The 24,855-nt window shown below is 41.7% G+C and overlaps 1 protein-coding gene across 11 annotated transcripts in view; it reads right to left on the reverse strand.

The window, feature by feature from the left end:
* Positions 1 to 24,855, reverse strand: part of IKZF2 (IKAROS family zinc finger 2) — a 184,563-nt gene that overhangs the window by 58,690 nt on the left and 101,018 nt on the right. For 7 of the 11 annotated variants that reach the window (XM_086955570.1, XM_086955574.1, XM_086955567.1 and 4 more), the window contains 2 exons: positions 22,606 to 22,872; positions 4,516 to 4,683 (listed from right to left, as the gene is read on the reverse strand). In XM_086955570.1, coding sequence (XP_086811696.1) covers positions 4,516 to 4,683; positions 22,606 to 22,872 — 435 coding nt within the window. The remainder of the gene's footprint in view (positions 1 to 4,515; positions 4,684 to 22,605; positions 22,873 to 24,855) is intronic. The other 4 variants (XM_086955573.1, XM_086955572.1, XM_086955571.1 and 1 more) reach the window with 1 other exon arrangement.

Consider the following 24,855-nt stretch of genomic DNA (forward strand, 5'->3'; position numbering starts at 1 on the left):
TGGTATTTAGCCCGCCGTGATGGCCACGGGCTGCTGGATAGAGCTACCATAGCCCCATCAAGTCTGTCTGGCTGATTAGAGGGGGTATAGACCACCAAGAATCCTGGGGGGCGGAGGAGTGATGGTGGTGACATGTACAAGGGTGGAAGTCTAAGGAGTTTTGGAGACCTAGTGATCACAACCTCAATCAAGGTCACTTTCTGCTGCACAGATCTATAGCTTTGACAGTGAAGTTCATTTGAAAGATGGAAGAAGTGTAGCCTCCCATGCATTGAGGGTTGCAGCTACTCCACTCAATTGAGGAAGAGACACTTGCAGTGTCCATTCCAGCACTTCTTGACCTTAGTAAAGGTCCTTTAGATGGCAGAAGGGATAAATCGGCCAGGACATTGGTAAACCTATTGAAGAGTGAGACTGGTGGAGGGTGCAGGGCACCACCACAAAAGTGTATAAAAAGGCTCGCTTCAAGTTGGCAAAATGAAACTTTTCACATAGGATGTATGTCAAACTGCCAGAGATCAGTAATATTAAATGGGAGCAACTGAGCAGTACCCTTGTTGGGGCGAAGAGTATGCAGGCTTTTATCATAGTTGTGGGACTGAACAAGACTGGATACATACTGGCTGACATACAACCTGACTGTAATGTTCACTAAACGCATCGGCCACTGCAAAATTGGTTGAGGTTGAATATAGAATTTTAAAATGTGTCTAAAAAACACAGCCTGGGATCTCTGCATGCTGACATTTAACAGCGTCAGTCGGGTTGGTCTGTCCATCCAACCAATTGCTGATTTCAGCGGTGGGGGGCAGAATTTACTTCGTATCTTCATTGACTTAACCAACTAGGTATTTTGATAGCAATGGTTGGAACTTTTGAATCTTTCAATTACCCTTAAAGTAAGTTTCTGGTGTTTTGTAATCCTATAATTCAAACTTGACTCTTGATGTGTATATGAAAGACTTGCTAAAATGTGTCGCGCTCTCTAATGTGTAAATTCGGCCTTACTGAATTCTGTAACCAAAATTGTACTTCGAAGGTGGCAGTAAAGTAAGCATTTATTTAAATATTTCGGGCACAGGCCACTGTAAAACCTTTTCAACTATGTGACAAATATAGAATGAAAAATGAATACAGATTACAAAATACAAAAACAATATACGGACATTGAAGTTGCCCTGCAACACTTGCTCCTCCTCTCAAGGACTCTCCATGACACCAGTCCCCATTACAACACAAAAAATCCAGTGCCTTTGTCCTATTATCAGCAAATATTGGGATTTCTTAGTAAAAAAAAAAAGCTAATCTCTAGTACAAATGAAATGATATTAAAACCCATCTTTAGACCCACAACAATAACACAAATGGAGATGGATGGAAAAAGACAACGATTCTCCCTCAGAACATCCTGTCATACTCTTCGTTGAGAAGTTGGCATTTTTGGTTCTGGCTCTTTTTTTTCCAATTATTGTGACATTTGGCTCAGGTAGTTTTACTTCATCGTAGGTGATTTGAAAATGAAGCAAAAGTAAATGTTCCTTTAGAAATTCAAGAGAAACAGAAAGGAAAGGTGTTGCTCCCCAAGCATAGAAGGCAGGAGAATAGAATGTATATTTAGTGAATTAGTCATTCGTGAATAAGATTGCACTGTTTGGTGTGGTGCCAGTAATTGCTCGCCCTGTTTCTTAGTAAGCACTAAGGGTGAAGATAACTTCCGTTCACAGGCACGTTTTTGCCTAGGAAACCCACTTAGCCGACACCGAAACTAATAGATAGTTTAAGCTGTTTCTCAAAATAATAATGTCACAGCCAGCTACTGTTCGCACAGGAAATGTTATGAGCAATGGCTCTCACGACCATGAAGGTGACATTTTTTATCTAACACTGAGAAGTAATAGGACATCTCTCCTTCGAAATGTATGTAGATTCATTCTGGTAGTTACAAATTGAGTTCATGTTATACAATATGAAATCTGGAACAAAAAAGAAAAAAAAATGGACATTTGTATAATTGAGGCTTCTTCAAGCTGATCTATCATATTATTGCAAGTTCATGCTTCATAAAGCCAGGTAAATCATTTCTCTGTTCCAGTGGTTTATTTTGTACCTGGATATGTTTTATTAGATGTAAGACACTATGAGGTTACGGCAAGACACATATGTCCCAAATCCTCTGTTTATGAATTAGGGGATCAGAAACATTTCGTAGGACCTTTTTATTGGAGAACCGGCAGGCATACAACTGAGAGAACCTTGAGGAACAGGAGATTTCTTATCACTGGACTCACATGAAGAACTCTTGCCCGGGAGAGGATTGAGCCCACTCTTGGTTAAAAAAAGTATGAGACCCCCTGAAGCGGCTGTATTCGTGACCAGCAGAAGGTTATGCCTCCCGGTTTTGTAATTAATATTTTGGATCTACCATGCTTCTAATGACTGATGAGGTCCAACTTGAAGACCTTTTGTATGGTATGAATTGATATTGCACTATTTGTCTAGTCTTGGAGACTTGTACATATTCATATTGTCCTGAAGAAGGTGATTGAAAATGTTCTAATCCACCGAAATTACTTGAGTTGATGTACGTCTCATGCAGGATCCGTCCAGCGAGGGACCTTAGATGAAAACATTTGCTTCATTAGGACCGGTGTTTGATATTATAAATGGATCAACAAAAATAACAGATATACTACTACTGTTTTGTGTTGTTCTCCGATTTGCCTTATGTAAATTTCTTGTATATTTGTCGGTTGCAGCATTATTTGGGTGGATCAGCAGTGTATGGCCTTTTAAACTATTGGATCTGTTATTCTTTTTATCTTTTTATGCACAGCATCACACGTAATCCGGTTTAAGCTCAATGTTGATATGAGTTAAATGATAATATTGAACACATTATATTAAACCCTGGTGCAATTTCCATACCCTGGTGGTACTTGTGGTTGATAGGAGGGCCTAGATTGAATTTGTATGTGGTACGTGATATCGTTGAGTGTTGTGACAGACTGAATAAGCATTAGTGTGAATATAGATTCTCACAGGGGAGCTTTTTACTTTACTGTTCTTGTGGTGCCCAGTTCCCTTGGTTTGAGGGGCCGCTCTTGCTTTTTGATTGATTTATAACTTGATATGCCAAGTCTGAAAGTTATAGGATATGAAAATCATACCTTACCGAGGTCTGCTATACCGTTGATACTGCAGACGATCTGAAAGGAACGTGGAGGTACTTAAAACTGCTTGCAGGTGAAGTTGTGACTGAAATTAAATACTGACAAGTACAAACTCTTGCTCTGAATTTTCACAGAGGACATCAATAAGCAAAGGCAACATGGTACTGTAAGCCTCCAAAAAGGGTTGGCATCTTAGAGTTATCATATCTGATTTCTTAAAAGTGGCCAAACATAATTACAATTTCAATTGACCGAATAGTAAACTTTAGGGTGAATGAGGTGTAACCAGCAATAGAAATGAGGTTGTCCCGACACAGTACCAATCACTGCTGCAGCCGTATATGCAGACCTGGGTATTTCTTGGAGGCCAGATCTCTGGAATGATGGATAAATACAAATACAGACTGGACAATTCCCCAACTGGGCTAAGAAAACAGACCATGAATAGTGGGGTCCAATGAGAAGACTCATGAATGTAAACAGGTGTACCCTAAAGAGCAGCATCTACAGAGAGACATAAGCCGGACATTTATATTCTCCATTAAAAGGTCACTCAGAATAACTGTCAATCATTCCTTCAGTGTAACAGTGCTTCTGAGGTGAATGAAACAAGTGTGTCATCTTGGGGTAGTTACAAGTCGCAACTGTTATAGTTGTGTTGTTGTATACAACTGAGTTGACTGTTTTGCTACCCTGTGAACTATTATAAATGGCGGTAGGTGGTTATCACTTGATCATTCATAGTTTTAGTAGCTGGAGAGTTGACCCTTCTGTTCGTCTCGATTTGTTATGCTGCTGCCTTATGTTTTAATCATTGTTGTTAAGTATGTTATTTTATCACGCGGTTCAAAGTTCACGTGCTCACTTCCTCTGATTTATTAGGGTCAAAGGACATTGGATGCTACTTCTGCTATCCCTATGATTTTGGCACGAAAACATATTTTTTTTATCTTCCTCTAGCAGTGGTGAAGACTAAAACAGTGAATGAATTCCAAAGGACACCGAACACACACAGGAGAAAAGTCATCTGACTGAACCATCAGCAAGGCTTTGTTTAGTGCTTAGAAGCATGATATGGATAGATGTCTGAAATTAGACACAGGTCTGGAAATCCAAGTTACCTCACAGCATTTAGACATATTCTGGCCTTTCAAGATGTGTTCATGGGATTTCGATGGCAGCTCCATGTTTTGGATGCTTTTCAAAAACACAGAGTAACTAATGAATAGCTGGATCAGTCCTGTTGAGATCAGAAGGTTGGAAGGAGAAGCAGAGGACACACAGAAAGTAGCATTAAGGGACTTCATTTTGCGGCTGAACCACTCCTGGCAATGGGTAGACTCACCTGAGTGCGTCCTGAGATGGCCGGTCAGTGCGTCCCGCCTCCGGCAGGCGTAACTGCAGAAGGGACACTTGAAGGGCTTCTCCCCCGAATGCAGCTTGATGTGCCTGAGCAGGTTGCCCTTCTGCGTGAAGGAGGCTCCACATTGGTTGCAATGGAAGGGGCGCTCACCTGCAACAAAGAGAGAGAGAAATAACAAGAGGGCAGTGAGTCAGCCAAAAGTGGTTGGATAGGCACAGACAAGACATGAGAAATGGTATAGATAGAGATGACCCCTAGGCAGTGGACAGCTACAATAAAAGGTATGGGTTAATTTTTGTGGGTCAGAGTGAGCCTAGTTAGGAGCCTTGTCAATAATTGTCCTAAAATTCCAAAATGCACAGTCCTTTGCAGAACACTCGCCTCCTACTACAAAGTAACACTGGGTGGATGGACAAGTCAATACACAGACCTGCTAGTCGCATTATTCAAGAAATTTACCTATCCCTGAGTACCCGAGGGTGAGGCCATCGTTAGTTCCTTCAAGGCATTCAGAAGTTTAGGGCAGATGAAAAAGTCTGTCAAAAGATGAAAACTTGTATATGGACATATTTATTTTTATTATTATTTAATGTCCACCACGCTATTTTTCATTTACAAAACTAGAGGGAAAAGAGGTTAAAAATGCTTCAATGCATCTGATATACATTAGGGAATGTATATCAGGTGCTTTATGGAATCCCATCAAGGGGAAACACTGCTGATAGGGGGTGTCAATCATGCTCTCTTATACAAGCTGGTTGCTTTGCCAGGTAGATAGAGTACTTCTAATTTCCAAGCATGTTGGAAACTGCAGCTATGCATGTTGTTTAGGATGCGTCAGGCTTAGATTTAAGGGGCCCAGCTATCCGGCTGTTATACATCTCTCCAGTAACAGCTCAACCTCTTGTGCCCATACTGATATGTCTGGATGGGTGTTAACGTTCCTGTTGGATTTGGAGGTCTCTAGTTGGCAGAGGTAGGTACCTTTGACAAATAGGGACCCTTGCGTCTAGTCAGGGAAGGGGGTACACTCCTAAAATAACCCCTGCTCACCCCCTTGGTAGCTTGGCATGAGCAGACAGGCTTATCTCAGAGGCAGTGTGTAAAGCATTTGTGAACACATACAGTAACCCAGTGACAACACTACAGATGGACACCACACACGTTTTATATAAAAAATAAGTATTTTTTATATAGACTTATCACAAGTCCATAAACTACAAAAATCCACAATACCGTACTTAAAATGGTAGAATTAGCTTAGTTCTCTTTGGATGTTAAAATTCGACACTTTGAGTTCAATGTACCTTTGGATGAGTAACACTATACAAGGAAAGTGTTGCAGGGAAGGTGATGCGCTGGTCCCTTACTCGCAGGGACGATGATGCATCGGTTTCTTACTGCTCTAACGTGGCATTTCGCTCGCAACGTCATGATGTGATGAAGATCTGGTGCCATGAAAACAAAGATGACATCTTCTCCTTGATGCAATACGATGCGTGCACTCCCGATGGCAGTGCGACGACTCACAGATTCTTCTGAGCCGTGGCAGGCCCTGCAACACGCTCCTCTGGGGATACGTGACGCTCCGGTGAGGCGATGCGACAACTGCAGCGGCAACACCCTTGTTCAGTGATGCGACGACAGCGGCTGTACTCTTCTCCAGTGATGCGAGATGCTTCTGTGATGCGATGCAACAACTACAGCGGCGTCATCCTTGTTCAGTGATGCGACGGCAGTGGCTGCGGTGGCGACACTTTTCTCCGGCAATGCGGGACACTTCTGCGATGCGACAGCTACAGCGGTGACACCCTTGTTTAGTGAGGCGACTATAGCAGCAGCGACACGCTTCTTCCTCGTGAGTTGCGCTTCTAGCTCCTTGCAAAACGCAGTCCCTCAGAAAGCCCAACACAACTGCAGGCACTTCCAAAGAACTCTTGGGGAGCTGGTGATTTGAAGTCTGTTGTCCCTGAGTCTTCAATGGGAGGCAAGCTCTTTCTCAAGCCCTTGAAGATCTTTCACAAGTTGATGAAAGTACACACACCAATTTCCTCTCTCCTCTCTTTAGCAGTCAGGCATCCACTGCACGCCAATTCCCCAAGAAGCACTTCAGCTTAGGGATAGTTTCTCCTCAGCCCTGTGGTTCCTCTCCTCAGCAAAAGTTTCTCCTTGTTTCCCAGTAGTGATCTAATTCTCTGGGGTCTGGGTCCCGTTTTTATACACAGTTTCTCTTTATACACAGTTTCTCTTTGTTCTCTGAAGGCAGAGAGGCCATTGCCTAGTCCAAACCAGTTCTGGAGCACTGTGTTTACTTGTCTGCTTCTTTCCTTTCACAGTGCAGGGCAGAGACATCGGACGTACCACAGGAGGTGGAGCCAGCATTGTGGAAGGCAGGCACAGCCCTAGTCAGGTCCCAGGTGCAACTCCTCCCACCCATCTAGATGCAGATCTCTCTATTCTGCCCTGTGCTGACTCATCCTGTCTCCTAGAATCCCTCAGCCCCTGTCACTCAAACTCCAGACAAGCAATACACAACCTAGCAGAGGCAGGCTTGGATGGTTAGACAAGAAAACACCTAAATTCTAAAAGTGGTATTTTCGAACACAGAAGGTTAAAACCAACTTCACTAAAAGATGTATTTTTTTCATTGTGAGTTCAGGCATACTAAACTCGAATGTCTACCTAGTTCCCTGAGTCAGTTAGGATTATAAAATGTAATAATCAAACTGCCCATTCTGGCCTATAGGGACCAGCTAGCCTTGCAATAGTGAAAAACAAAAACGGCTGTAATTCACTATTAGGACTTGCCACACACATCAGGGCTTGTCCTACCTTATTCTTACAATGCACCCTGCCCTTGGGCCTACCATAGGGGTGTCTGATATGAAGAACAGGGAAGGTTTAGGGCCTGGCAAGTGGGTGCACTTGCCCAGTCAGCATGGCAGTACCAGACTGCACACAGGCTCTGCAATGGCAGACCTGAAACACATTTTACAAGGCTGCTTCTGTGGTTGGCACAACCAGTGCTGCAAGCCCACCAGCATCATTTGGATTTACATGCCCTGGGCACACTCAGTGCACTGTAATAGGGTCTGACAAGTAAACCAAATCATCCAATCATGGAGTCACTGATCCATACACCATTTTACAATAGGGAGAGCATATGCACTTTAGCACTGATCAGCAATGGTAAAGTGTCCAGGGTCATAAAACCTACAAAAACAGGTCAGACAAAATACAGGTGGAAGGCAAAAGTCCAGGGATGACCCTGCAAAAAAGGCCAAGTCCAACAGTTCCTTTGTAGAGAGTTGCTCCAATTTAACGGGGCTCTCTAAAGAGGATGATTTTGACCAGAAGTGAATGTTTAAAGTAAGAACTTACTGCACTATCTAATGACAAACATAATTTGTAAATCACACTCTTGCACATCTAAAAACTGTAATATATAAGGCTGAACTCCAGACCCTGCCGGCTCAGATTGTTCTAGATGAAAAAACTGCTAAAAAATGATTAGCTGGTTCCGGGTATGTCATTCCCACATCTCTAGAAGGAGTGAAGTGGTAAAATTGTCTACTTAAAAGAAAATGATCATTTGACACATTGCTTCATCTGATTTGCTAGAAAGTGAGTCATTCAGCCAGCCAGTGCTAAATATGCAGTAATTTCTCAATCAGATGAAAATACAGCAAAGGGCCGAGAACAAGGAGTTGATTGTGGTATATTGTGTTAAGAATGTGTTAAGCACAGAAAATACCAATAAACGCCTCCTGGATCTGGGGAAGCCTAAAGAGGAGTAATAGAACTGAGACTCCAGGGGTTAAGAAACACAAAAGACTATTGGAACAAGTGACTTTTGAGCATTTTTTTTAACGTAGAGTGGGGAGCAGTGAGTTAGAAACCGGGAAAGAGAAAGAACAGCCACCTTGCCAGACCAGATGACTTTATTTCTGTGCAGTAGATACTTGGATACTAAAAAATTCAGAGCATTTTGTGTACAGCTGATTGATCCACTGTACCTCTAATTCTTAAAATCAATTCCACAACACCTGGGCACACAATGTATACAGCAGTTATGCATGCATTAAACATACAGAACATGTGAAATTCACTCTAGGGACTACTCTTTGTTAATTAAATAACCATGTTTGGCAGAATACGTTTTTATTCTTTATTGTACGACCACAGTCCCTGACTCTCGAAAATGGTTGCCATACTGCAGGTCTGCAGCACATGTAGCTGTATAAATATGGCACTGGTTTGGTCCCTGGAACATGTCCTCAATTTTCAAACACCTTAAATGAGGCTTTTACAATCATAGAACCATTTGCACCCTCCAAGAGTAAGAAAAGTCCCCTAAATCCTGAGTCTTCAAGATAACCAACAATCTGCGAAATCTTTAACTTGGGGGAAGGACATGGAGTTAAAATGTAAGGATGTTCTGTCTTACCTAAGAGGCAGACCCTTACAGGCTAACAGCACAATACTTCAACAGACCACAACTTATTTTCTTATTTCGATATGTTAGGACCAGGAACACAGCTTTCAGTGGAATGCATTACGTAATCCCTGTGCCGGTGTAAAATCCAAGCACATTTATTTACTGTATACTGATGCCTCCATCAAAAGAAATGGCACATGGTGGCATAAATAAATTACTGAGAGGATATATTATGTAACCATGGCACACATAGAGTGGTTGAGCAAATTGATTTTATTTTCTGTGTTAATTCCATATGTGAAAATGGACAAAAATGGTTTACCGTTTTCACTATCATTGTAGAGTTACTTGCTATGCCTTTGTGCAAAACGTAATGTAATTTGAAATACAAACTCTTGGGGCTCTTCCTAATTATTTAAATCATGTCAAATTGAATTGCTGAAATGTTTGCCTTGGTGGAAAACTTTGAGTGTTGTCGATTCCCAAAAATCGTTTGCTGAGTCTAGGTTTTATATTATCAGTTCTAAAGGGGAAACCATTTTGCAAACGTTATTTAGGATATGATATTTCTGTCAGACAGTATTTCTACTATGATATTGTGTAGTCAAACTGGAATCAAACCTGACCGGTCCACCATTGAAAAGGGTGACTTGGTCTCCCCACTGGCATTTTCACTGTTTTCCAAAAACAACAAAAAACAATGGCCCTGAGAGCTTCTTCCGTGATAGGAGGAAGGAAGAATGTTTTTCTTCCAGGGGCAGGGAAATAAAGGATGATTTGGCATAAACCATTGTTTGGAGATGTCTCATCACCACAACCTCTACATGTGTCCGTAAGTCTATTTCAGACATCCCCATTTCCTTTAGTAGATAACAAGCACCACACATCAGGCGACGGACACTTTTCAAAGCAGTGTTTTTATGATTTTCAGTCCAATCACCATGTGCAGTCTGGCCATTTCCTTGAGAAGTTCACAAATTTCTCTCTGAAAGTTTGTCCAGTTACTTCAAGAATCAGAAAATGCCAAAGCATTACAAGACATTGCAATTTTTCAGCCTCTCTTCCAAGGTCTCCCATTAAAAAATGTTATTTGCACAGCACTACGTGCCATACAGTCTTGTGGTCGTAGGTGGAAGGGACAGCAGTTGCCCAACGATCTTGATGTATTTGCGTAAATTGATTGCGCTGTGGCTGGAGAACAAATGCTTTAGGTGAAATTATTTCTTCTGAGGTGATCAAGTGGTCATTGGCACAATAGAGAAAACTTTTTTTCATAGACAAAATAGTTGTTATTTATTCTGAAAATGGGTCAATTTTTTTAAAGATATGTAATGTATTATTTGAAAAAGTCTTCTTTTTGAAAATAATACGAGTCTCTGAAATATAATTTCTGCATTTCAGAATACTCTCCATCAGACATTGTTTACTTCAAGCAACTTTGGCTCAAAATAATGGTTCTGCTTTGCTTGTTTTTTGTGCCCTGAGAAAAAGACATCGCGATTGGGATGGAGCTCCTTAATTGTTATTGATCCGACACGTGTTTTTGATTCATGGCCTTTGCTAAATATTTCCAAAGATGCCTATAATTGAAGTGTTATGAATAGTCCTCCATAAAAAAATGTGTTGGCCAAAGTTTATTTCCCCTGACATATATTATAAGCCAGAGTCAGAATGGTTCAAGTGATCTGAAAGCTAGCCACGTCCACCCATACCAACCAGGGTTTCTTGATATTGCATTATTTTTTGTCTTTTCGAGATTTATGTTGTTGTCAATTTCTTCCAGACATCATCCTCCTTTGTGCAAACCACCTACGACTACATTCATGTACCCCTTCTAAGGAAAGCATTATCTTTAGCTATGAAACACTCTTACTATTGAAGTAGGTGCTGGGTTCTTTCAATGTTCAATAAAGTGAGTGCTCTAGGCCATGAAGAACACATTTTCTCAACAGATTACTTCAATATCTATATGTCTCTGGTGATGCTCTCCAGACATACTTTAGTACATACAAATCTCGTTGCAACATAGACTATGAAGCTAGACTGGAAGATTCAGATTTTCTACTCATCTGACACAACTGTTACAAAAAATCTCAAAACCATCTCCGGGTGTTTGTATTTCAAAAAACAGTTAAAGATTAACCAAAACCTTCCTTCGAGTAATGAATAATGTAATTTTCATCTGTGTTCTAACCACACATATGCACCTCAAAACAGCCCATATTTTATGATGAAGCAACTTTAAAAAATGTAATGCTACTAGCTCAATATCCAGCTTGTTCAGTTAATGCCAGAACAAGTGCCAAGCCCAAAGCTTGAAGAATTATTTCTTCCGTTAGCCATGTGCGAAGTTCTGGGCAATATCAGAGAGTAGAAACCTATGATCATTATTACTCTGAATGAAAGCTCACTTTATTCAATCACAGATGACCACTTTCTCAACCGATTTTATTAAATACTTCTAGTTTTGAAAAAAGTTTTACAGAATATTCTAAATAAGCCTTTATCTCAATAAATCTACCTTTTATTTGAGGAGTGCAGACTGCTGAATGCTGTCAGGATAGCGGGGCAGCGAGAAAGGGACGAATCTGGCCGAAATTACATCCCTGCCTGTAACTTGCTTAGCTGCTTGCTGCTAAAAAACCTCTCGCGTTTCCCGCTGCGCGGGAAACACTCGCAGCAGAGAACCAGTGGCCAAGAGGGGTGCTAACTACAACGCCCAGGAACCAATGGGGCCAGGAGGCACCTCCCCGACACGCCCTCTACAGGTGCTGTAAATTGGGCCACAGCACCGCGCATCGCGGGACGCACGCGGGCGGGCGCCGGGCGAAGCCCGGGCCAAGGGCGGGCCCGTTTAAGCCCATGTTATATACGATACACTTAAACTTCTCCTACATCCACTGGAGGATAGATTGAGTAAGATTAAACAGCACCTAAAAAGGATCGAGCGTGACTTTAAGGGAATCGTTGACTCCTTATTAAAGGATGCTACTCCTATGGGTACCCAATCACTAGTTAAAGTCAGTGGAACAAATGCTCCGGTTGTCCTGAAGGACGCGGTAGCATTGAACGCTGTCGATAAGGCTCCAGTTGCACCCCTTAACAAGGACTTAGCAGCTGCCAATGTAAGTAAACCTTGCCAGCATAATGTACCTCAGGGGATGTACCATGTTACAACGCATACCATTAAAACTACCTACTGTTACAACGCGACCATTACAACGCATACCATTACAGCGCATAGCGCTTTGAGGTGCTGGATAGTGGTAAGTATAATTTACTATTCTAACTCCAGTCCCCGTGGACACTAGGGAAGGTGTTGGATAGTAAATTATACTTATTCCCTATCCTAAAGCGCCCCCCAGCGCAATGCGTTGTAATGGTATGCGTTGTAAAAGTTGCGTTGTAACAGTAGGTAGTTGTAAAAGTTGCAGTGTAACAGGTGTATACCACCTCAGGACAGTGAGGGTGGAGGGGTTCCCATTGGCCAGATTACCAAGGGGAAAAAAATTATAAATTTACCCCCGGAAGTATGTCCATTTGTGGTAATTCTAGCAGGGGTTCCAGAATTGGGTAAGCATGAGGTGGAGTCCCCTACAACACTGAGGAACAGGGTTGTCCATTGGTTAAACATAAACAGACCACTGCCCTTACACATTGTGTATAAAATACTTATGGTTCGGAGGGTGCCATGGGTTGGCCATCTGGCCCAAAATATAAGGGGGGATTGCATTCTGATCAACTTTAACGACCCTAGATGTGTCGAGTATATTTGTAACTGGAGATACCCCAGCCCAGGAGCGACTATCCGCTCTCTTCCACTGACTTATTTCTATCCCCCAGGACATTTCACTTAATTAGCAGATGGCTGGACAGTGGTGCAGCGGAATGGGAGGGGGGCACCCCAGGGGGGTTGGCCAAGGCCTTTTTTATCCTTGGACCCTATCCCCACGCAAAATCGTTTCAACTGTTTGGACGCTGTTGACTGACTTTAGGCTAGAGTAGGAGCAGCAACTAGTTCCTCTTCCCCCTGGGTAGTTGCTCCCCCTTTTCTTCTGTATTACCACAGTCTCCGCGCCCAGAGTTACCAATTCCTGTTACAGCACCTCTGAGGGCTATTAACATCATTAGCCAGGATTTATATCAATCTCCACGTGCTCTAATTTCCTGTAATGATCCCATCAATCATTTTAAACGTGTTTCGTGGAATGTGGCGGGTCTGCGAAATAAGCTTTTATTACTGGATTGGAATGACTTTAATGGGTATGATATGTGTTAATTTCAGGAAACTTGGTGTCTCGAACCCCTGTATAAGCCAGGTTTTTCTTGTTTTCATGTACCTGCTATCTCGGTTGGTCGAGGTCGTCCCTCTGGAGGGCGTATGGCATGGGTAAGGGTAGACCTCATCCTTAAGATTGCTCACCATACTTGTTCAACACTAGATGTTATGAGACTTTCCATCAGGGGTATGAATGGCATTACCACCTGGGAATTTTTTAATGTATATGCTAGAGGCACCCAAGGGGGGGCAAAATCCCGCACCATTTCTGTTCTCTCTGATTTGCTCCAGTTGTGTCCTTCTGATTCCTTAGTTTTGGTTGCTGGTGACCTAAATTGTTCCTTCGAGCCTCTGGCATCAGATGACATTCTTGGAGTTTATGAGGAAGATGCCAGATGGGGCATTCTGTCTCTGTCGCTTATGCCTGTGAAGAGATGGTCACCGGTTGTCATTCAACTGAATGCCTTAATGATAGAATCAGGACTAAGAACTGTAAATGGGCGCACTATCTCTGATGCTCGGGGGGCAAATACATATAACAGGGTTTCCTGTGAAAGTAGAATTGAATATATAATGATGGATAGGAGGGCATGGAAGTTAGTGAAGGATATGGTCATTATACCATCAGTAGATAGTGTCCATAACCCCTTGTCCCTCACAATGGTGGATCTGTGGCAGAGGAAGGAGTACACCCCCTCTAGCTCGAGATTATTAACTAAGACAGTTGTACCATCCAATTGTAATAGGTTTCTCAAGTGGCCAAAGTTTATTATGGACGAGCAAAGATTAAGTGCATTGGAAGAAATTTAAGTGAGCAGACTTTAAGGCTTTCTGCAGCATGTAAGGATGTGGCTGGGCCTTTGGCGGCAGAAACTGTCTATGCTGGTACTATAGATCAGATTGGTACTCTGTTTGTAGTTCCCAGTAAAAAGCGCCAAACGAATGTCAAGCCAGTGCAGAAGTGGTTTGATAGAAATTGCAGAATGAAAAAAAAAGTCTGATTCTTGCTATCAAATCTAGTAATCCAGTTGTTGTTCGGCAGGCCAGATTACATTATAGACAAGCCATCACAATAGCTAAGAGGAAGTGGAAAGAATTACATTGGGATAGTCCTAGAACAGCGAGCAAATCTAAAAATGGTGAGCTATTTTGGGCTTTAGTCAGAAGATCCAATGGCTGCGACCCAGATCAAGTTCCCAATCATATAACGGATAGGGAGTGGTTTGAGCATTTTAGGAAACTGTACGGGGTGATGAGCAGTTGGGTACTCCAGGGCCCATTCATGGTGCCATGGCTACTGATTCTGCTCAGGCTCCATTCACTAGAGTAGGCAAGAAAGAGGTGCTGGCTGCATTAACCAAGATTGTACCCGCTAAGGCCCCGGGACAGGATGGTGTACCGGGTGACCTCTTTAAAGCTAACACCGAAGGTTGGGCCTCCTACTTTGTAATTCTTATGAATGCCTTGTTGGAAGGCTCACCGGTCCCGAACTCTTGCCACCTGTTATATACGATACACTTAAACTTCTCCCGAACTCTTGGAAGGGGGCCGAAGTGATCCCTATATACAAGAAGGGCCCCAGGGGGGACCCTGCCAACTACCGCCCAGTAAGTCTCATAGATGCTGGGCAGATACTGGTTGGCAGGGTACTCTTGGAAAGGATTCTCTTGTGGGCGGATGAAAATAGCATTATATCACCCTTTCAGGCGGGCTTTAGGGCTTGCACAAGTACGATAGACCAGGCATTTAGGTTGGTACTCCTATACTGGAAGGTGGTTAGTATTGGCAAAGGCGGTCTTTATTTGGCATTTATTGACCTGAAGACCTCCTTTGACTTGGTCCCCCGAGACCGCCTATCGCTGGTCCTGGAGGAGATGGGGATTCTTTCGCCCATCTTCAATCTCTTGGCTCGTATGCATACCGGAAATTATGCCCATATTAGATGGGGATCACAGTAGCAAAAAAATGATAAAATCCCTGTGAACAGAGGGGTTCGCCAGGGTTGTGTACTGGCCCCTACACTCTTCACGCTATTTGTGAATGGTGTAGTCTTCTTTCTGCTCGAAATCAATGCTGACGCCCCGGTCCTGGCGGGTGATAAAGTCCCCGTATTACTCTTTGCGGACGATACATTGCTAGTATCAAAGACTCCCACAGGATTGCAGAAGCTTTTGGACTGCTTCTGTTTGTTTTGTAAGCTGAGGGGCCTTGCCATAAATACTTCTAAAACCAAGCTTTTTTACTTTACCCGAGTAGATCATCTAGATCTACCTTGTCTCTGGACGGGGCGTCTCTGGAACGTGTAAAAGAGTTTGACTACTTGGGGATTAGAATTTCCAATAAATTCAAATGGCAGCCACATGTTGATAAAATGGCGCTAAACCATAAGAGGGTAGTTGGAGTACTGGGGAGGGAACACCGTGCCTCCACCTCCAAGCCCATTGCTCATGCCCTGGATATTTATGCCGTAAAAGCTGTAGGCTGTGCTCTCTATGGTGCAGAGCTTTGTGGCTTTGATTGTGTTGATGCCCTAGTTATCGCAGAGAACAAGTTCTTTAGGGAGCTTGTATCGCTCCTGAGGGGTACCCCAACTAAGCCACTCTTAAGTGATCTGGGTCGCCGTTCCATCAAGGACTTAGCCACTCTGCGCCCTCTTCTATACTGGGCCCGGCTATGGCGTACCCCGGAGCTCTCAAGGTACGCCGATGGCCTAAGAGAGGTCATGAACCTTCAAGGAGCCCATAAAATTAGTTGGCTAGCTAATATAAAGAAGCTTTTACTGGCAGCAGGCCTTATAACTGGTTGGGAGTCCGGAGCATTGCTATCTAAGGCAGAAACTAAGCGAGCCTATTGGGCATGGGTCAATGATCAAGAGCAGAGGGACCCAAATCAAGGTAGGCTGACTGAGGTATTCCGTCAGCACAAGCCTAAGCCTCGCCTGGAGCCCTATCTAGATGTTATTACGAAGCCTAGAGATAGATCCCTTTTTATCCAGTTCAGGATGGGCACTCTTCCTTTTCGCGACCGTACTAGCAAGTGGAAGCCACAGCATCAAACTCCCGCTGATTGTCCAACCTGTGAAGGTGTCATTGAAAACATTGCTCATGTGTTTTTTGTATGCCCAGCGTATACAAAACTTAGACAGAAATGGCTCAAACCTGTGTGCCTGTTGCTTGGAACCAGGGACCACTCTGTTGCACTTAGAATACTTAAGGCTGATGCTAGTACAACCTTAGTGTGTGGGGTGGCCAAATTTCTAAGTTGGGCTTGGCTGATTAGGCTGAAGGCTATTCGATGAATTAAATATAAGCAAAATATTTTTTTATATATCCATATATTCACAAAGCTGTCAAAGTTTAATACATTTTTAATTATTTATTGCAACATAAAAGGTTTTTATATGTAATTTCTTTTAAATGTATTGTTATTGAATTGTGTTTTTAACTTGTAAATGTGCTTTTATGATATTATACATATCGAAATAAAGCTTTGTTGATAATTAAAAAAAATAAAAAAATCTACCTCATGTCCTTTTTAGTGCAATATTTTCCATGACTGAATTTAAAATATTGGTATAAAATAATTGAATAATGGCATGAAACATCAGGCCCTGCAGTAGAAATGTCACTTCATAATTTCATTAGAGACCTCATTAAGTTTGGTGCACATCTAGACAAATGGGACGTAACAACTTCCTTGTTGCTGTGTAAAGCAGTTGAACCTACCAAACACTCAGAGACAGTATACTTTAGGGACTTTAAATACAAAAAAAAAAGTTTTGCCACATCTCTGGTTTAAAAAAAAGTAAATACATCCCTGCTTTTTCACAACATTTCACCTTCATTGTACTGTTACTAGTAGATGGTAGATTTCCCACTGACATTCCCTTTAATGTGGTTTCCATGCTATAGTTTCCCTCATGTCTTACACCTATTGAATCACCATTAGCAAACCTTCTAGTAGCCTCTTTTACTTGAGAGATGGACTGGTTGGGTGGAAAAAAGGGGCATTGGTCATCTTCTTTCTGGGATGAATTAATCAGAATGGACTTTAAAGAAGGAAATAACAGGAAAATACATTCAATTTGGTGGTCAGTCCTAAAAATTCAAAATGAGACCTATCTTTACAAAAAAAGTATTATCATAACAAAACACAAAATTAAGGTACAAAAAGACATACGGCTCATTAACCAATAAAGATATACCAAAAACAAACAGCACAGTTATGCAAATATGTTTTCAAGAATGTTCTTCCATAGTTTTCAAACTTTGCTTGTCATGCCCATTTAATAAGCTGCTTTTCTTTGTGGTAATTATTGGCCCACTGGACAATATGAGGTCAACTAAGTAAGACTGTAAACCCAACCTCTGCTCAACAAATTGGTGAGTTGCTAAAGTATCTGATGGCAATATTACCTGAGCCACTGCAGTAAGACAGACACATAACGAGACAATGTGATCAAGGATTGCATGACATGGTGATGTAGGCAAATCCTAGCTGGTTTTAAATAATCATAGTGTGAACCTGGAAAAAGGGTTTGGGTAATAAAGCCAACGGATACCAATTGGATGAAATGTGCTGAGAGATAAAGTCACTTTTAATCAACATGGTCTCAGTTTGTGTGATATTGGGTATTATAATTTTCTGTGCTTCTAGCGCCCCACTGAAATCAAACGAATGGGGCTGTGATTACGTCAATTGTTCTAGAGGACATAGAAGAGGTGCCCTGGGTGCTTGGTAAGTGCAGAGAATTTCCCAAAGGACGCAAAGTCTTGGCTAATATCACTTAATACCATTCTGTCTTAATGGACCTGATACTGTAGGGTTCCTCAATAGCAGTACCACACAGTACATTAAATACAAGTGCTGCCAAATTGCCACAATTGAATTACTGTAGCACATCTTTACTGGCTTCTTCATAAAATCTCATTGTTGGGCTACAAAGGCAACAAAACATGCGAGCCAGAATTGGCCTAAAACGTTTGCAAACATTGCCTCACTATACCAGTTTTGATTGCAGTCCATTGGAACCCCACTGATGCAAAGATTAAATACGACATTTTCTGCATCAATATACTCTGGGGAAAAAGGCACTATTTACATTGACTCGGTCAAAGTCTTAAGAACTCTGTCCAAGACATCTCATTGCCAGCTAACTTCCCCTCTTCATCCCACACTTGTCTGCTGTATCATTCACAGCATTCTGTGGAAAACAAATGGCACCAGGCAGCAATGTGCATGATTTCTAAGTAAATAAATGAATAAATCCAATGTACTATCAATTAAGCAGTACAAATGTGACTACTCATGCTGTAGATTGAATTAAGTGTCTCTTCATTATTCTTTACAGAACATGTTCCATGAAAGTCTGCATTCTAAATATTAGTCGGGTCTGTGGGTCTTGTGGCCGGCTGTTTTCTTGTGCCAGCGTTGTGAAACCCAAGAGTTGGCAGAATTTTGCATTCCTAAACAATGCAGTAGAAAGTTAAGAGATCTCAGAAGATCTCTTAACTTCCTTGATAAGAATTTAAATAAAACGCATCAAACTAATTGTAAGAAGATCTGCTAAAAGGATTTAATATCTGCTTTTCTAGCTCCTCTGTGTACAATGATGTGCAGAAGACTCACGTTTCTAGCTGAAGATGTGCCTAAAGACCAAGCAAATTTATGGAAAGTTACTAAGTAGAATTTCAACCAATTTTGCAGAATGACACAGAATTTCTAAAAACCTTGCAGCTTCGTAATGATGGTGGTATCTACGTAAATTACCTTCTAGACACAGATGCCAAATACTGGTGCTTCCCCAGAATCAGAAACAAGGAAATATTCTGTATACTCCCAAGTTATGGTGTTGTGTCATCTCATCTTATTACTTTACCTAACCTTGTCTTTTCATTTGCTATGCTCTCTTAAGTTACCTGATAATATGTTGTGCTTGGATGAGACAGATGTTCCCTTCTTGCAATGGATTTTGGGAGTTGAGGAATTAACTTTGGAGTCTAATGTCTACGTTTGGTTATAGAACTATTGGTCTCAAAACAATGCATGTAATGTCCTTTCTTTCATTTTATTTAGCCAATTGTTTTTTCACCTTCAAGTAGAGTTCTATTTTATGCATCATTGTAGCTGTTTTTTGTGGACAGGAAACTAGACTGGTAGTTTTTGTGCTACTTTATACTTGTTTGTTGTATTCTGCTGTGTATTCGAATTGTAATCCTGGACTGTCACTGTTGAAAGGACAGCTATCAGTCTGAATATCACCAACCTAGTGAGAGTAGCTTGTGATAGGTGTGATAATAAGGCCAACCACCAATTTGAGGATTGGAGAGTGAAAGCATGACAGCAAGGCCAAAAGGTGTGCCTTAAGCTCCTTTCTGAATTGCAAAGGAGTTGGTACAGTTTGATTTTGGTGCAGATATTGTTCCACATCCTTGGACCGTAGCATGGGAAGGCCTATCTTCTCATCGTTTTTTTTATTTTCAGTCTACTGGTGTCCTGGCTCTGTCCATCTAAGATAGTTAGATTCTTGGCCAGGTGAGGAAATCTGCCACACAGGTTGGTCCTGTGTGTGATGCGGTTGGCCTTGAAGAAAATGTGGGAGAATGTATTTCCCTTCTGGCTTGGGTGATACAGACAAACCTCCATAGGCTTTAAATGAGATGTGCTGTTACACATATGATGTCTTTTCGGGTGGGAGGTGCAATGTGATGTCAGGCAAACCTAAAGCAGGGCAGTATGTGAGAGGATTAACCACATCAGCGCGGCGCAGATTCCTGCGCTGTGCTGAACATTCTAATGAGCCAACGGGCTCATGACGGAACGATTCCGTCATGAGCATCGAAGGGGTTAAGATTTCTGACTGTCACATTCGACTTTGCACCAGGCCTTTCTTACTGTGCAAGAAATAAGCCATGGAAGCACCTGTTTCAGTCTCCCCTGCAGGCAGGGTGAACCTTTCAGGTGAAATACAAATGTTTTTCAATGGTAACAAACAAGATTGGCCTTACAACAAATGCTGCTTTCCCAGCACTGACAATGTCTATCTGATAAAACTTTAGACTAATGGAATAGCTGACCTTGTGAGATCGGGACTGGGATGGGTGCCATCATTCCCTAATTGATCTGTGTTTCGTTTCTGCTGGAAAAGGGTCTGACAAATCCATTAATTCAAGTGTTTAATATTTAAAGGGACGTTGGGAATAGTATTCCCAGCAGACTTTCTCAAGATGGAGCCAGGTTTGATCTATAGAATTGTAACATTCCTACTTGTAAGAAACTTGACACTGAGAAAAATTAACACATGGCAATAGACATAAAATAAGACCAGTTCAGGTCAAGACATGCATGAGGGTTACTGATTCTGGCATCCAGTAAATAAGAATTAGGGAAGCATTGGCTATTTGGCCGTTTTATCTTTCTGCCTCAACTATGCAAGAATGGAAATAGCTATAGTGGTAGAAGCAGTGATTTAAGATGGATGAGAAAGGTGAATAGTAAGCTCTATATATGGTGTGGCTTAATATGTGTATCTAAGAAGTCTAGCATATGTAACTAATTTCAGTGTCTAAATAATATGACAAAGAAATCAGTACTTGATAAATTTATGAATACTCCAAAGTAAAGACAGAGTAACCAAAATTGTCAGGCACAAGGATATTTGTTTCGTAGTTATAGCAGTATTATCTTGGGCATTAGGTACAAGATAGTTTGAAAGTAAGCAGCAACAACTTTGTTTTTCAAATGGAATGGAATACAATCTTAATCCCCGTGACACCAATGGTAAATGACAGTACCCACCAAGTTGCTTAGGGCACATGCATCATGCATACATTTTGTAATTCTAAAATAGCGATTGTTACCGAATCGCTATTATGGAATCACAAAAAGCTATGCATGTAGGAATCACAAAATAATAGCAATTTGGAAATTGCGAATCGCTATTAGCTAATGTGACTCCATTCACTCCTATGGGCCATAAAGGCCTTAATTTTGCAACCTCCTAACATTATCCTAAAATTGGCTGCATTGAATCAATGTGTAACATAAATTCTATGTATTTTCCTGGCATCCTATGAGTTTGCAATCGTAGGACTGAAAAGTAAGGTTAAGGTTACCATCTACTATAATCCTAAAAAGAAGAATCCACTTTACCTCTCAATATAGAAGAACATTTTTTTAAGGATTAGGATATACTCTGCTTGTAATAAGGCGGACAAGTTATCCATCACATTTGAAATGGAGTACACGTCCGCAAAACTCTAAGTCAGATCAAAAGCCATTGTGGTGTTTCACTCAAGGATAGAGTCACAGCTAATGTTAGGGCTGAAAGGTGCAGTTTTGCTAAATTATTTTGAGATTTTATTGAGCTAGCTTGTTTCCAGAGGGGTGGGCCCAGGGCCTTTCAATCTGTTTGTGGCATGGTCCAAGCTGTAAACTGGTTACTGACTGGAGTAAGGGTAGTGTCTACTGATAACAGTACCCAATGCTAAACATGTTCTTCAATATTAGGGGAACCTCTGATGATGATCCAATGATCTATCAGTGACCCTTGTTGAATGACCCATCACATGCTGCGTTACATATACTCAAATGATAATTCTAAAGATAGATAGCTCTTAAACATCACCTGTCATAAGAACACCTCCATTTCTTTATCCTGACCGATCACCTTCAGTGACCTTGTAGGCTTGGGCTTTCACCTGCTGCAGACCCAGCGATTATTCTGATTTAGATATCCTTCATCAATTGGGGTTGCTCCTATTGATGCCCCGGGAATAGATACCTTTCAGTGACCATTTAGGAGTAGCATGAAATTTCACTGACTATAAGTTTCAGACAACTTCTATTTACTAGTGTAGTGAAGGATAACTCTAATTAGGCATACTCTTGTGAGATACCGGATAGCTATCGCCTTCTTGCATTTCCACAGTTAGTTAAACGTATGAGATTTTCTGGAGGGAGATGATTCTGTTGATGAAACTTGGGTTTACAACATTCCCGTTTACTCGAGAGTGTGATATTTCTTACTGATCAACCACTCTCTCATTGATTATCCTTGCCTCAGTGTTCAAGACCACTAGCTTTAATGTTCGGACATTCTCCAGATATAAGCTACTAAATAAAAGCTTCTCATGTGTATAAAAATATATCATCTGCCTCTGGTTTATTTCCATGACTTTCTTAACTCAGCATCAAACTAATGGCTGCTTTCTTTTGATCTTGAATAGCCTGTCTGACTCACTGCCTTAGCTACATTGCCAACACTATAAGAAATGCTAATGACAAGAGAACAGTATCAGGTAATATTAACACCAGATTCTAAAGGCAGTCAGAGGTTCTGTTTGCGGCTGCTTACCAGTGTGGCTCCGTTTATGAACCATAAGCACATTGGGGCCAATGCAAACCATGCCACAGACGTCACATTTCAGTTTACCATTCGGAAGCCGGATTCCTCCTTCCAAAGACAGATCCTGGCTGTCTCTGCCTTCGGCCAAGCCGTTGCTCTCCGAGAGGTGCTCTTCAGGACTGCTGCCCTCGTCGTGATTCTGGATCCCACCATCATGGCTCAGCGGCTTTCTGTCCAGCTCCTCGTCACTTTGGATTTCCAGTTTCACAGAATTTGCTGTATAAGAAGAAAAAAAGTACACAACTTTACTGTTACCTGTTGTTTTGCAATTATTTACATATCATCTGCATCATAGTCCCACTGTATTGTATTCTAAGGCAATGAGAACATATTACTCAGGTCAGAAACAATTATTACAATTGTGTAAACAGCATAGACATTGCTACATTAAAGCACATCACAAAGGCACCATATAACCTGGGGTATGTTTCTGGCTCCTGTGTGAAGTGCGGGTGAGTTTGTCCATATATTTGTTAGCTCACACCTTTTTACATGATTCACATGTAATTCTGTTGTGAACACGTAAGAGAGCAAAAGCCAGGACTGATAGAACATTTCACCCTGATATGGGACTAGTCAAAAGCTTTATGAGCAAAATGCTGACGGTTCAAAATAGTGCTATGGGAGAACCTTAACAGGTGTATATATTGCCAAACACCCTATCCTCCCAATAAGACGTGCATTTAAACAGTACTATTTTACCTGCACCTTAGAGGCCTGTCACGTTAATGTGGCCTCAGACACATGTGGAGATTCCTATTAAACAAAGCTATTTTTCTGCGGTGGCGTTGCATCAACCATGCTTGGGTTGTAAAGTCACGCCGTGCAGCAATTCCAGTAACAGGCAGTTGTAGCATGGGCAGCCCTTTTACCAGTGAAGACACAAAACACATGAGTAGTGTTCTAGTTACTTTTTAGCATGCTCCTCATGATAGGCTGAGCCATCATTGTTCACTGTACTCCTGGTCCTTACTATGTGTACAAGAAAGCAGACATTCTGTGGGATTTTTCACACATCACCCACCCAAACCCTTTCTCTGTTCTTATCTCCTTGTAGTATTGGGATGAGGGAAAAGGATGGGCGTTATTAACTGAATGAGCACAGTGAATGCCACGCGCCATAACTTCACAATGATTTGATCCAGTTGCAGCTTGTTAGTGAAAGACATCTCTTTGCATGGTACCCACTGTATGCTATGTTGTTGAGATAAGGTGAAAAGAGATCAATGAAATTGTGGAGTTATCTAATAGCTGTCATCATTTTTCTAAGAGATCTTGAAAAAGAGGCCTTTGGATTGACATGTTGCACCTTTTAACTAAACTCCATTCAACTGTAAATCATTTATGGGAATGACACAGACTGAATAGAAATACTGTTCAGTATTGCAATACATTATGCTTAAATGCTTAATATGGTTAGCTATCATAGTGTGCCGAAGAGATACTGCAGGTATCTCCATAAAGGTGTGTTTGTTACCTCTGGCACCAAAAATAATAATATATTTTTATTACACATTGACTTTTGCACAGTTCAGAAGGGTTTCAGCAGGGCCTGTGTGTATTGCATATTGCCTGAGGTTTTTAAGTTGTGTCGGAAACCTGAGTTCATGTTTTCTGTACATGTGTCTGTCACTCCGGGGGCTTACACATATGCAGGGTCTACGGTCGCTGTTCTAGCTTTCCTCATGGGTAGCAGTAGGAAGCAGGGTTCTGCATGTCTACATCTCTCTTGTGACACTCTGGACAGTCCACTTGCCAGTTCATTCCAACGGGCATCACCAGAAGACACAACATCAGACGAGCTTCAGGAATCACTGCCAGTATCTCCAGTTCTGCTTGGATGCCAATACTATTAATCCAGCCATTTAGCAAATCTCCCTACAACTGGGTTCTGGGTGCTCCTGTGAGTCCACACAATGCGCATGGAAGGAGTGGACATGCAGCCCTGCTGTAAATTTCGCAGTGAGCTGAGGAGATGCTCGAAGTGAAGGATGGGCTGAGGAATCCTCAGCCCATCCAGTCCTTTACAAAGGTCCTGAAGGAAGAACACACAGATTTTCTTAGATAAATATAAATGATTTGCTGCTATAGAAAAATAATGCTGCCGAATACTGTAAATCACCATGAAACTCTGGAACATTTGATGAGTCTTTCTTCACAACTCCATGCTACAGGAAGTTACACAGACCGTCCACGCTG

This window comes from Lissotriton vulgaris, chromosome 2_1 (assembly GCF_964263255.1).
Source record: "Lissotriton vulgaris chromosome 2_1, aLisVul1.2, whole genome shotgun sequence".
In the NCBI taxonomy this organism is placed as follows: Eukaryota; Metazoa; Chordata; class Amphibia; order Caudata; family Salamandridae; genus Lissotriton; species Lissotriton vulgaris.